The sequence below is a fragment of the Vigna unguiculata genome, chromosome 1 (assembly GCF_037176805.1).
Source record: "Vigna unguiculata cultivar grain cowpea cultivar isolate G323 ecotype 2 chromosome 1, ASM3717680v1, whole genome shotgun sequence".
NCBI classification, from domain to species: domain Eukaryota; kingdom Viridiplantae; phylum Streptophyta; class Magnoliopsida; order Fabales; family Fabaceae; genus Vigna; species Vigna unguiculata.
Window position 1 is genome coordinate 34,280,801 of NC_140792.1, and position 15,373 is coordinate 34,296,173.

The following is a 15,373-nucleotide window of genomic DNA, read 5'->3' on the forward strand; positions in this document are numbered from 1 at the left end:
ATTTGAAGCTGGACTTGGTCACAATGTCTTAGTCTGAGAACTGATACGTTGCCGGCCAGCAACATATAAATGTCCATTTCCAAAACAGATAAGAGCAGAAAACATAAACTACAAATTAAGAACCTTATTTTCCTTATATACGTTGCTAACCAGCATTTTTCATTTACTTGCGAAACATTCAAATCAAACATGGCTCATTACCAAGACTACATCCTTCTTGTCACCACATTTTTAGTCTCCACAATCGTGGTTCGAGCCATACTCAGCAGAAAACGAAACAAGACTAATCGACCACCAAGTCCACAAGCCTTACCCATCATTGGACATCTCCACCTTCTGGCTCCAATACCTCACCAGGCTCTTCACAAGCTATCTACTCGCTATGGACCCATAATGCACCTTTTCCTTGGCTCCGTGCCCTGTGTAGTGGCTTCCACACCAGAAGCTGCTAGAGAATTCCTAAAAACTCACGAAAACCATTTCTCCAACCGCCCGCAGAGTTCTGCAGTTGATTTTCTAACCTATGGCTCCCAGGACTTCTCTTTTGCGCCATATGGACCTTACTGGAAGTTCATGAAGAAAATATGCATGTCTGAACTTCTGGGGGGTTCCACTTTAACTCAGCTGCTTCCTGTGAGGAGACAAGAGACGTCAAGGTTTCTGAGGCTTATGCTCAGAAAAGGGAAGGCGGGTGAGGCTGTTGATGTCGGGGGAGAACTTTTGAGACTCTCGAATAACGTTGTGTCGAGGATGATTATGAGCCAAACATGTTCTGAAGATGACAGTGAAGCTGAAGAGGTGAGGAAGTTGGTGCAAGACACTGTTCTTCTCACGGGGAAGTTTAATGTGTCGGATTTCGTTTGGTTCTTTAAGAACTGGGATGTGCAGGGGTTCGGGAAAAGACTGAAGGAAATTCGGGACAGGTTTGACACCATGATGGAGAGAGCGATCAAGGAGCATCAAGAGGAAAGAAAGAGGAGAAAGGAAGTGGGAAGTGGAAGAGATGATGATGATGATCAAATCAAGGATCTACTTGATGTGTTATTGGACATACATGAAGATGAAAACTCTGACATTAAATTGACCAAAGAGAACATAAAGGCCTTCATCTTGGTAAGTCACTTTCTGTGACATTACATAATTGATTCTAGGTTCAGTACTGATTCTAACTGACAGCTGCAAGTGATTTTTATGTCGGATCCAAAATTTGTGGAACATGAGAAAACTGAAGATGTTCTTGTATAAATTTTGCAGGACGTATTCATGGCAGGAACAGACACTGCGGCCTTAACAATCGTATGGGCTCTGGCTGAGTTGATTAACCACCCAGATGTGATGGAGAGAGCAAGACAAGAGATTGATGATGTGATTGGAAGTGGTAGATTAGTGGAAGAATCAGACATTGTCAACCTTTCTTACCTACAAGCTATAGTGAAAGAAACGCTGAGGATTCACCCCACAGGTCCATTAATTGTTAGAGAATCATCTGAAAGTTGCACTATCTGGGGCTATGAGATTCCACCGAAGACTCAGTTGTTTGTTAATGTGTGGGCTATTGGTAGGGATCCCAACCACTGGGAGAACCCACTTGAGTTTAGACCAGAGAGGTTTCTTGGTGAAGAGGGAAGTGGTAAGAGCCAGTTAGATGTGAGGGGACAATATTTTCATCTGATTCCGTTTGGGAGTGGAAGAAGAGGGTGTCCTGGAACCTCACTGGCTTTGCAGGTTGTACAGACCAACCTTGCTGCTATGATTCAGTGCTTTGAATGGAAGGTTAAAGGAGTAAATGAGACTGTTGACATGGAAGAGAAACCTGGGTTAACTCTTTCAAGGCTTCATCCATTGCTTTGTGTTCCTGTGCCTAGGCTTAATCCTTTTCCTCCTCTGTGATACTCATCACACAAAAATCAAGATTGGGTCGGGAGAAAAGAAAACAAGAACTTCAAATTCACATTTTGGCTCATTCTTGTTTATCTGTAGTGTTCATATTCATCACCAAAAATTTCAGAGCCCGTCTATATATGCTTTTCAAAATGAAAAGGTTTATTCCAAAGTTACGTTGTTATTCAATTAGAATTAAGATTTCGTTCCAATTATACAATGTGTTGAAGTTTGATGTGACTCTAAGTTAAATATTGAGGTAGAAAATTGAGTATTACATGAAAAAGAAGATACATAATCTCATTTTCTTAAGAATTTAGGTTGGAGTAGTGTCAATTATTGCTGATGTATTTCTCCAATAAATCTATAGTTGAGACACATTATTTATGAACAACTAAAAAAACTCTTAAAAGAACTATACCTAACTTTTCTCCTTGTTTCTAAGGGAATTTATTATGATGAGAGACTGACTTCTGTGATGCGTATTAATCACAAACCGGATCGTCCGTGTTACGGAATGATTTTAATATGGTTTTAAGTCAAAATTGGATTACTGCCAGTTATTTAAAGTTCAAAATGAAAATTTGAAGTCATAAGGATAAGGATATTTGCCTACTTTAATGAATTAAAAATTAAAAATGAATATGCCAGATGAGGCATTCTAGCCAAGCAAAAGTGAATTTTAAAGTGTATTCATAAGAAGTTAGTTCTCGAACAACATAAAATAAAATAGATACGCAATCCAAAGTAGACCTTACTCGCAGCAACTTGCCTTAGCCTCATTTCTGACAATTATGGCGGTTCTCAATTCAATGGACCTAGTTGCTCTCATCTGTCGTTAATGCTACATATTTTTCCATTTTAGTTAACTTTGAGAATCTATCTCCCATACCCCTAAGTCTATTTCTCAAATTCCTAACTTGCCCAAAAAAAAATCAAGCCAGTGCAAAGATCTGAAGTTGTAGATGAATAGTTTAGGCTCTGAAGATGTGTTTACTATTTAATATCCCTCTTTGTTTCTTATATGCTACCTCACAATCAACAAAAAAGAAGACTTGATAATACTCAAGGTATGGCATTTCAACTGTCACTGATTTGTTTGATCTCCACCGTCGTGATTGCATTCATACTATGGAGAAAACAAAAGAAGACCCTTCTTCCACCAACTCCAATGGCCCTCCCCATCATTGGTCACCTCCACCTTCTCTCCACAATACCTCACCGAGATTTTCACGACCTCTCTATCCGTTATGGACCCATCATGCACCTTTTCCTCGGTTCAGTCCCTTGTGTGGTGGCTTCAACCGCAGAAGCCGCCAAAGAGTTCCTCAAAACTCACGAATCCTCCTTCTCCAACCGCCTTGCTCAAACCGTCGCCATTGAGGCCTTAACCTACGGCTTCCAAGACTTTTTCTTCGCACCTGACGGACCCTATTGGAAGTTCATGAAGAAACTGTGCATGTCTGAACTTCTCGGTGGCCACATGTTAGAGCAGCTCCTTCCGGTGAGACAGCAAGAGAGCAAGAGGTTCATCCAACGCCTGCTCCAAAAAGGGGTGGCTGGTGAGGCCGTGGATTTTGGAGGAGAGTTGATGACACTCTCCAATAACACCGTCTCCATAATGACTGTGGGTCACACCAGTACTGAAAACGAGAAGGACGGTGAAGAGATGAGAAAGCTGGTGGCGGATTCCGCAGAGCTCGTGGGGAAGTTCAACATATCGGACTTCATTTGGTTCTTGAAGCGTTTCGATTTGCAGGGATTCAACGTGAGGCTCAAGAAAACTCGGGACAGGTTTGATGCTGTGTTGGACAGAATCATAAGGCAGCGTGAAGAGGAAAGAAGGAACAAGAAAGAAACCGGTGGAACACGTCCGTTTAAGGATATGCTTGATGTTTTGTTGGACATCTTCGAAGATGAGAGTTCTGAAATGAAACTAAACAAAGAGAACATTAAGGCCTTCATCCTGGTAAGTCAATGAAGGAAGTATATGCAGTTTTTTCATGCTTAATACCTTGTTATTTTTGTCTGATTCTCGGAATATCATATGACTTGATATATCAACGATTCTTTGGATATCAGAATTGTTATATATTATCTCTGTTTTGATCATTTTCTCTCATTAGCCTCGTCACCTTTCTGACTCAGGTTATGGATATAGTTTAATAAGTAGATTACCAGAAATAGTATGATTATTTATGACTAAGAATTCCTTTCATTCTTGATTTCCTTTCATGCAAACTGACATGTGTGTTTATAATGACAATATTTAGGACATATTTGTTGCTGGGACTGACACGACATCAATAACCATAGAATGGGCTCTGTCAGAGTTAATAAACCATCCACATGTGTTGGAGAAGGCAAGGCTAGAAATAGATGCAGTTGTTGGAAAGAGTAGAATCGTAGAAGAATCAGACATTAAGAACCTTCCTTACCTGCAAGCCATTGTTAAAGAAACACTTAGGCTTCACCCACCTGGTCCATTACTCACTAGAGAGTCATCAACAAGTGAAGTGGTGTGTGGGTATAATATTCCACCCAAAACTCGATTATTTATCAACATTTGGGCTATTGGCAGAGACCCCAATCAGTGGAAAAACCCTCTTGAGTTCATGCCAGAGAGGTTTATTGATGAAAATGGGCGTAGTGAATTTGATGTTAGGGGACAAAGTTATAATCTTCTTCCTTTTGGAAGTGGGAGAAGAAGGTGCCCCGGTATTTCTCTAGCATTACATGTTGTGCATGTGAATCTAGGTGCACTGATTCAGTGTTTCCAGTTAAAGGTTAATGGTGGAGATGGCAAGGTGGACATGGAAGAAAAACCTGGCCTCACTCTTCCAAGGGCTCACCCCTTAATCTGTGTCCCTGTTCCAAGGCTTAACCCATTCCCTGCTATGTGACTTTCTTAAAAGAAACATTATTTTTCATATGATGTTATGTCAAAGATACAAATACTGTCTGTGATACGCAAAAATTACAAAAGGAAATAGATTCTATGACATGTACAAGAGAAAGTGATACCGATCAAAAATGTAAGAAATAAGTTGGCATGCCCATCATGTTTTTCCCCACCATTTGGTACAATTTCTTTTTCAATTTATTAAAAAATTCGAAAATATTAAGTCCCGTGTCGAATTAGATCTTATTTATTTATTTTACGAATGTTATGTCGCTATAATTATGCTTACACGTTGTTTTTTATTTTTTTTCTCAAAATTAAAGAAATCATATAAATGTTGAATTTTTTTCATTATTTTGTATTCTTTTAAATATATAATCCATATGGTCGCTACCCTAATAATGAAATTATACATATTAAAAATGGCATTCAGTCAACCTCAACTTGCAAGGCTTCCAAAAGCCATTAAAATAAAAACGTATTTCACAAGGAAACAAGACAACAACAAGTACAACATTTTTCACAAGGGTTAATGGTATTGGTCTTGGTGTTGATAAAACTGATTGTGATTAAATGAACCGTCACAAAATCTCAAAAGCATTCCCCACATCCACAGTACGATCACTCAGAGCAAACACATATTATAAAATCGAAACATGATTATTTGACACCCACATTTTTCTCTATAAGAATAATAAAGTAATTTAATGGAGAGATGAAAAGAAAAAGAAAAAAAAAAAGACTGCGGGTTCAATTCTTTTTTAATAGTTTGACAAAATAAAATTGATTTTTTAGCTTTAGAAAACAAATACAAAAAATTATAATGGATTTATTTTTTTATTAAAAAAACTAACAATTAATATTTATTGATAAAAAAATTAACTATAAAAAACAATGTAAGAAAGAGAATATTTCACTTTATTTAAAATTATTCTAGACTTACTCAACTTTTTTCTAATTTCTATTTATATTTTCTTTAATTTTGTAATTTTTATTTTATTTCTACTCTTTCTTGATTTTTTTTCTTGTTTTTATTTTTGGAGTGATTCATTTAACAGTTTAAGGTGACTTCTTACTGAATTAATGTCTCCAAATATGATTTGTGATTTAAGAATGATATTAGCATTTTGTCTTAACATCTAATATTAAAGATTTTTTTTCCTTAACTGAATCAATTCATATAACCTCATCAAGTGACTTTTGGTCAATGAATTTTTCAATGTTACTAACATTCTTTATACAATTTTGGGATATTAACTTTTTTTTTTCTTCACTTAAATTTGTCTCGCATATGAAAATCATTAATGACTAGCAAAAAAAACTGAAAGTAAACAATTGAAAATTTACAAAGACTTAGTATGAACACCAAACAAACTTTGTTTTGTTTTATATGTATTAAAAAAAAATCGGTCAATGATTGTTCCTTTTTCTCTCTTTCTATAATTGATAAAGAAGAAGTTTTAATAATTAATTTTTTAAACTAAATTATACGAACAGGAGTAAAATATTATTAATATTCTCTGATGCAAGTCATAAAGTTGATTCATCAATGTAAAAGAAACGTACGACCCATAGATTCAAGATTTCTTTTACTTTTGAAGCTTCCAAACTCCTAATGGACCTTTTTTTATTGTGTTCACCATCTTCCATTCCAATTGTTTTTTTTTTTCGTTTATTTATTTATTTATTTATTTAGATTGTGTTGTTATTAAACTCAAATGTCCACGTACGTGTTTTTTACATAGAATTTATTAGAGGTATGCATTGTGATGATTTTTAAATTCTGCAAAGTCTAGTTTCAAGGAATTATTATCAAACCATATATACAATGTAATTCTCCTCCGTGTCTAGTCTAGTGACTAGGACTTCTTACGACTCTCACCATAATAGTCACTCTACTCTATTTTACTACGACTGATTATTAGAGTTCATGATACCCCCTTACTGACATCTCTTATGTGAAGACATACACTAAAGAAATCACCACAAAAAAAATTATCCTTGAAATTCCTCAAACACTATCAGCATACACCTCATAAAGAAACTATCGAAGTCATGAGCATCAATAATATCAATCATCATAACCACAGGGAAAATCGTTGAAAAACAACAAAACCAACACAGGATTGGCGCTCAAAGGTGGCACTCAGGGCCATTCTTCTTGTAAAAGGCAGCGCTCAGTGGCACTTTCTGACGCTAAGCGTCTTGGAGCTAAAATATTGTAGACCTACAGTGCAAAGATCTCAGCAGTGTTCTTCTACAGTACAAAGGCCAATCAGTGTTGTATTAGATATCAACAAGTGGATTTTGTGATTTTGAGAGAACTTGGACCTGTTTAGTTGCTTAAATTGGTATTCCCTCTTAGCAAATTAGTTCAAAACAATTTTAAGGCATGGGAGTTTTTACCAATTTGCTCAATTGCTCAAATTCTAAATTCTCCTGTACAACACAAAATCCAAAAAAAAATCACTCAAGCATAAATCAATCATCAAATTTATTAAACTCAGACACACAAAAAACAACTAGCTTCTCTTACTTGAACATGCAGTTCACAAGAGCCAAATAGCTCTAAAAACTTTAAACTACCTCCAACCACACATGATACTCTATCTACACATAGAAACATTATAAGAACGATCAAGATTTACCGTTATGATCACTGATCAACAAAGACTCATATACAAGATTAAAAAGACACATCCAAAAGGGAAAAAATCTCACATGCAACAGAAACAAAAGAAGACCAAGTAAAAAGGTTGAAACTTAACTTATTGATCGATCCAGACTGAAAAAATCTCTGCGAGGATCACTCCTACTGTCTCAAATTTTTAATCAGACGAATAGAGAAAGAGAATTCTTAGAGAGATTATGTGTTTTAGAATAAAGAAACTTATATTTTTATTAAAATATTTTAATATTAAAATAATTGAGTCTGCTTATTTATAAACCACTCTTACTTCTAAAATGTTATTTTCTAAAATTTTACCAAAAGAACTTATCATCAATTTAAAAAAATAAAAAAGATTGCAAAATTTATAATCTCAACAATAGATAAAAACTACAAATGTGAAATTATAAATGTAATACTAAATAACACCATCCAAGTAAACATATTTTAAAAAGATTATCTTAATCTTTTTTTTTTCCTTTTTATCTTATCTTAACATGAAACCTTTCTCTTCTCCTTCCTCTTTGTCTATAACTAAAATAACATATATTTTCTGCTAATTTTCTTTTAAAAATTTTTTCTTAAAAAATACTTATAATTTTTATTATGAATAATAATTTATAAGAAATTGTTACAATTTTTTTTACAAAATATCATGCACAAAACATTTTTTTCAAAAGAAATTATAAAAATTATTTATGAATTTTATAATTTTGTAAAAAATAATTATTTATAAAAGAATAGTAACTAATTAAAAATAGTAAAAAAATAATTGTGACAAAACTTTATAACCAATTTAGAAGAAAAATCACATGAAAATTTTTAGTAGACATAAGTTATATCCAAGTCAACCAACCACTTCAGCATCAATCTTATCATCTTATATGTACTTAATTGGTTTGTCTTTAATTATTACATTAAATTGTGATTATAAATAATTTTAAAGTATGTTTGTCATTAACAACTCCCTTAATTTATATTAATAACTACCGACTAATCAACTTTATTCTTTTGTCGTCAACAACAAGATTAAAGAATAAACTTGATAAGATGAATAGTAAACTTAAACTGCACCTTCAGGAAGAATAAAGGGATTTTTTTTTTCAAATTTACTCCTTTTTTTACTTCCACAATTTTATAATAGTCATGAGTTCTCGTCCCTTGAATTGAAATATCAAACCAATTATATTAAATAAAAACTAACCTTTTTTTTGTGAGATTCACTAAAGAATCCCATCTTCAGAATCTCTTACAAGAACATCATAATAATTGATTCAAATTTCACCAAAAGCACAAACATGAAAATGGAAATAGCCTCAGTTATATAGAAAAAATCTTAAAAAAAATATATGAATAAATATAATACAAAAAAATATTTAAATAAGACATATGATAAAAAATAACATAAATCTAGAGGAGTGTGAATCCCACGTCTCATTTTCTTTGACCCAAATTTGAGGAGTCCTTGTACTCATCTTAAAGTTAATGTATAACATTTTAAAATGTCATATGAAATCATTTAAATGACAATATCACATGCTTCAGTTATTAAATACTATAAAATAATTGATAAGTGAAATCCGCATGCTATGTGTTGGAATTATATTTTATCATATGTTTATAGTTATAGATTGTGTTTATATATATATATATATATATATATATATATATATATATATATATATATAACATTAATCTTATCGATAAAATATTTGACACTATTTTTTTAAGGTGAATCTTTTTTTTTTATTGTATATTTTTTCTCAGTGTATAATGATTCCTTTCTAGTTATAATTATGCGATTAGTTTCGATGACTCTTTTTTGTTATGATTATACAGTCAGTCACTTAAAACTATCGACTTTGATACTACTACTGATTTATATTTTATCATATGGATTATGGTTATGATTATAAATTTTGATTTTATACATATGACATTGATCTTACACATATAAAATATTTAATACTACTATTATCTCAAAAATCTTAAAACAATAAAATTATGATTGTTTATTTTTATATAGTATTTATTTTATCTATAAAATACCAACTTTTTCGCTCTTACTTAGAATATTTTCAACATTATGATATATTAACCATAATTATGAAAAGAGGTTAAAGAATGTATTTGTAGTAGTAGTACAGAACAATCTTTCCACACAACAAAGATGAATTTTGCGAATCTTGGAAGATGGGCTCGTCTGAGGTCTATGCTGATGAAGACGAACACACGTTCACTTCTCAGTCCCCTAGACACTGTGAGAAGAGAAGAAACTGGATTCGATTTCAAAGCTTACATGCAGCAAAAGGTTAACACAGTGAACCGAGCCTTGGACGCTGCCATTGAACTGAAGGAGCCCAAGAAGATCCACGAAGCCATGCGCTACACGCTCCTCGCCAGCGGCTAGAGGATCCGCCCGGTGCTATGCATCGCCGCCTGCGAGCTCGTCGGAGGAATAGATAACGCCGCCGTCCCCGCCGCATGCGCGGTCGAGATGGTCCACGCCATGTCGCTTATCCACGACGACTTGCCCAGCATTGACAACGATGACCTCCGGCGAGGGAAGCCGGCGTGCCACAAGGTCTTCGGCGAGAACGTGGCGATCCTCGCAGGCGATGCGCTGCTGGCGTGCGCGTTCGAGCACTTGGCGGCGTCGACGAAGGGCGTGTCTCCCACGCGCGTGGTTCGCGCGACAGTGGAGTTGGCGAAATCAGCCGGCGCGGAAGGCGTTGCGGGGGGACAAGTGATGGATGTGAGCTCGGAAGGGTTGTCGAGTGAGGTGGGTTTGGAGAGGGTGGAACTCATTCACCTTCGGAAATCGGCGGCGTTGTTGGAAGGTGCGGTTGTGTTGGGAGCAATAGTGGGGGGTGGGTCGGACGAGGAAGTTGAGAGGTTAAGGATGTTTGGTCGGTGTGTTGGATTGATGGGTCAGATTGTGAATGATATTTTGGATGTTACCAAATCGACGGCGGAGTTGGGGAAGACGACGGGGAAGGACTTGGTGGTTGATAAACTCACATATCCCAAGGTTTTGGGGATGGATAAGTCTAAGGAGATTGCTCAGAAATTGGTGGAGGATTCCAAGGAAATTTTGGCTGGGTTTGATACCCCAAAGGCAGCTCCACTTTGTGCTGTAACTAATTACATTGCAGGCAAAATTAATTAGGAAAACATGTAACTCAATCGTAACCTGATGATTATAATATTTTTCGAAAGAATATTAGTATTTTAATATCATATTTATTTTAGGCTTAAATATCTTTTTCGTCTTCGTTTCCGTAGTACTTTGACAAAATGTTTAAAATACTCCTTATTTTTAACAAATGTTTAAAATGATCATTATTTTCATAATTCGTATTTTATTTGGTCTTTTTCTGTGACGTCGTTTCAATCAGTAACGGAACATTGTACAGGTGACACTATTTGTATTACGTTGCATTAGAGTATGTTAAGTGTACTGTACATATGGCTAATACAAATAAATGACACTTGTACATTGATCCGTTACTGATTTAAACGACGTCACAGAAAATGATCAAATAAAACACGAATTGCGAAAATAAGGATCATTTTAAACATTCGATCAAAATGATGACCATTTTAAACATTTTGTTAAAATGAGGACCATCCACAACAAACACTACGAAAATGATGACGAAAAAGGTATTTAAACCTTTATTTTACTATTATTTACTATTTGACATTGTTTATTGTTATTATTATTCATTTTTTTTGTCTTTTAAAAATATAAAAATTATCTTTTATGAAAATTATTTTGTCTTTATAAAAATTGTCAAATAAGTGTTAAATTATGTCAAATATTTTTTTCCTTTTCAAAATTTAATTATCAACTTTTAATAAATTGTTTATTCTTTTAACATTTAACTTGCAATTACAGATGACAACGCATGGAGTTGGAATGAGTTTTGCTATTCCATATTTATCTTCATCTAAAAAATTCATCATCATTATCATATTCAAATCCAATGAATATCAAACTTTTGTTTCATTTTCATCCCCAAGATAACATATATATACTTGTACTCATACCCGTATCCGCTTTCTTACTATTTCGATATTAATTAATTAATTTTTATAAAATAATAAAAAATTACGGCAAAGAAAACATAATATTATCAAATATGTAATATTAAGATGAGAGTTGTTTCTTCAATAACAAATATTTATAAAAAAAATTATATTATAATTACATACATTTCAAATTAAAATACCAAATAAAATTTCATGAGAACTAAAACATATATTAAATTTGCAAACATTAATGAATTGTAGTTGATAAATTTTATTTTCTTAAAAAGATATAAAAGGAAACTACAAATATTCACTTTAAAATATATGTTAAATGCATGCTTATTTCAATTTTTTAAATTCTAATGAATATTTTTTTTATACACTATTAAAAGTTATAATAAATCACTTGATTCAAATAACACAAAAAATAAATATTAAACTACAAATAATAAATGTTAACATATACATTGTATCTTTTGAACTTCAATATATGTTGGATGGTGATAAAAAGAAATTTATGAAAATTATATTAAAATTTTATATTATAATAAATAAAATTTATTTATACAATTATAATGACAAAATCACAATATGATAATGAGTTAAAATAATTAAAATATAATTCTATAAAATATATCAAAATAGTATTTTACATTATAAAAATGAAAATATTAAAAAATTATCAAATGTGTATCTTATAAATAAATTCATAGACCATTGAATGAAATCACACAAAGAAAAATAAATATATAATTAAGGACGTGATAAAATGAAAAATATTTTAGTGATCTAAAAAAACTTTTCAAATATCAACATGGTGAGAGATAACAAAAATTATTTTAGTGAAACAAAATAGTTCTTCAAATAAAAAAATAATAATAATAATAGACTAAAAAGATAACTTTTTTTATATTACATAATAAATTAAAGATTTATGCAATTGAACATTTGAGAATGTTAAATATTTTCACATGAAAAGAAAATATATAATAAATAAAAATATTAAAATAAATAGAATATTCAAATGTGAGACTTGTATTCAATGACAAACAAAGTAGTTATATAATTAGAATAATTAAGAAAAAAAAAAGACAACTAAGAAAATTAACCCATCAAAGTATGGAACAAGTACACATCTCTTTGTTTAACACTCATTCAAATTGTATGTATCAACCAAAATTTCAATATTAACCAACGATTATATCAACAACAATCCAATACAGAAATACACGTCTTGATTGAAACCCACAAAAAAAATCACATTTTGAATTTGGTATAATTATTGATTTAATCCTCTAATTTTGTTGGTTTAGTTCATTTTGGTCTTCTTATTATTTTTTTGGTTCAATTTAGTTCTTCAATTATTTAAAAATATTCAATTTAGTCATTTCCATTGCCACGTGTCAGTTGCATTTTAATTTTTGTTAATGTTTTTTTTTTAATATTTAAACTGTCACTTGGTAATGATATTGGTTGTTTTCAATTTAGTCCTCTATTTAAATTTTTGATTCAATTTAATCTATGTTTTCTAAAACGATATAAGTTTGTTCTCTTCAATTTGAGAACAAATTAGAACAAATTAGAATAAGCTTAATTACAACTTATATATACATGTTAAAATATTTTTCTTACAATTTATACATCAAATTACTCCACCTAAATATTTAAATTATTTTATTTTTTACAATTTTAAAATTTTCAAATGTAACAAATTATAAGTGTAAAAATGAAAAAAAATAAAATAAATTGAGTATTTAGGTTGAGTGATTTAATGTATAAATTCCAAAAAAATATTTTAACATGTGTAGATAAATTGTAATTAACCTTAATTACTAATTTGTTTTCAAATATGATAGGACTAAATTGGATCGTTTTGAGGAATAAAGGGACTAAATTCAATTAAAATTTAAATAGAAGATTAAATTGAAAATAATCATTATTACTATCATGTAACACAACTCTAACTTGACACATGACATTTTATATATTTAAAAAAATTTAAAATTTCATGAATTTATATATGACATGCATGATAAAGTACATTAAATAGTTCGTTTTAGGAATTGGCGACTTACCCATTCAATGACTTTAGCACCGGACGTTCCCAGAATGGATAGTGTACTTTCGGGTCGGGTGAATTCAAAATATAGACGCCTATTGGCATTCCAACCTTTCTTCTCCTTTCAGGGCCTAGGATACAGTGTTAACGTCAACCCAACAGAAATGATTAAACAAAACTTTTTAAAATAATTGTAGGACTAAATTGAAATAAAAAATAATAAGGTAAATATGAACTTTTACTTCAAATTTAAACTGTTCAATTAAAAAAGAGAGTCAAATAAGCTACAAAAAAGTGTAATTGTACTTTTTTATATCAAATTTCAATAACATGATTGACATATTTTTTTTTATTAGTGAGTTAATTTATCATACACATATATAATGATTTGTAAAACGAATTAGGATAATCTTCTTTAAACCCGTGATAGATCTTGACCAAGAGTTTTGTAGGAGTCAGAATAATATAATTATTTAATTATTTTATTGGATCATTAGTATGACGCTTTAAAAAATGACTCTTCTATAAAATAATTGGATGGTTAGATCGGATCATTAGTATAATGCTTTAAAAGATGTGAAGAAGTATAATTTATCTTGTTTTCATCTTCACGTATAGTTTATCTTTTATCACTTTTACAAAATGAATCTATTATTTTATTCTTCATCGATATACTTTCTTTTTAAATATATTAAAAAAAATTATCATAATCTAATAAAAGATTGATAGACATAATTATTAGAAGAAAAATATATTATAATCAAGTCACAATTAAAACTCGGTTATAAAAAAAAACACATAATACATTATTTTTTTTTCTTTTATAATCAAATAAAATGAGTATATAAAATGCTCATGAGATAAAAAAATATTTTCAATAACTATTAAACTAATATTTCATCATCAAGTGAGAGAATAGAGAGTTACATTTTTTTATTTGAGAAATGAAGAAAACAAATGAGAAATGAAAACAAAAATAATGAGTATGTGTTTAACTTCATTTTTTAAAAAAAAAAAAACATATCAGAGTGAGAGATGAGTTGTGAAAAAATTAAGAAAGACAATGACGGAAGAAAATAAAAAATATTTTAATAAATGTTTGGTTTGATTACTTATTTGGTTCCTGTTTCCAAAAATGTCAAGTTGGTGCTCCAATGTTTTAATCTCAATTTAATTTTAATTTCTTAGTCACAATTCGATATTTTTAGATGAAAATAGAAACCAAAAGAATAATTAAAGATAAATATTTTTATTTTTTCTTATATTTGATTTTATGTTTTATTATTTATTAACATTACATGTTGTATTTTATAAAAGAAATAAAAAAACAATTTAATTTTAATCAATTTCTAAAATATACTATTTATAATTTTAAAATTTTCAAAATTTTTAAATATTTATATAATTTTGAAAAAGATAAAAAATATTTGGAGGGCAATGGCTCTCCGGACTCCCATGGTGCTCCACCACTGCTTTGAACATGTCTAAAAAAAAAACTAAATAACAATTAATTATCTATATTCCAAAAGAAATAAAATGTGTTTTAAGGATAACAACTTACATAAATTAATATGCACAAATGATTTGGGCTAACATGTTTTATATATATATATATATATATATATATATATATATATATATATATATATATATATATATATATATATATATATTCACCCTTCTTATTTGTGTTAAATTAAATATTTAGTTTTATTTCTTTATAATTATTATCCTTTTCAAAAATTATTTTTTTAGTTTCAATTTCGTATAAATTTTAAAGTTAATTTCAAAATTTTAGAAATATTTCATAAAAGTATTTATACAAAAA

The 15,373-nt window shown here is 30.8% G+C and overlaps 3 protein-coding genes across 3 annotated transcripts; all 3 read left to right on the forward strand.

The window, feature by feature from the left end:
• Positions 1–2,274, forward strand: LOC114186040 (cytochrome P450 93A2-like). Its single transcript, XM_028074040.2, has 2 exons — positions 1–1,113; positions 1,255–2,274. The coding sequence occupies exons 1-2, from the start codon at positions 70–72 to the stop codon at positions 1,888–1,890; spliced, it is 1,680 nt and encodes a 559-aa protein (XP_027929841.2). The 5' UTR covers positions 1–69; the 3' UTR covers positions 1,891–2,274.
• A 395-nt stretch (positions 2,275–2,669) lies between these two features.
• Positions 2,670–5,013, forward strand: LOC114186048 (cytochrome P450 93A3-like). Its single transcript, XM_028074051.2, has 2 exons — positions 2,670–3,850; positions 4,155–5,013. Exons 1-2 carry the CDS (start codon positions 2,906–2,908, stop codon positions 4,782–4,784), a joined length of 1,575 nt encoding a protein of 524 aa, XP_027929852.2. The 5' UTR covers positions 2,670–2,905; the 3' UTR covers positions 4,785–5,013.
• A 4,520-nt stretch (positions 5,014–9,533) lies between these two features.
• Positions 9,534–10,686, forward strand: LOC146888892 (heterodimeric geranylgeranyl pyrophosphate synthase large subunit 1, chloroplastic-like). The gene has a single exon (XM_085674578.1). The coding sequence runs from the start codon at positions 9,949–9,951 to the stop codon at positions 10,618–10,620; it is 672 nt and encodes a 223-aa protein (XP_085530704.1). The 5' UTR covers positions 9,534–9,948; the 3' UTR covers positions 10,621–10,686.
• Positions 10,687–15,373: the final 4,687 nt, after the last annotated feature.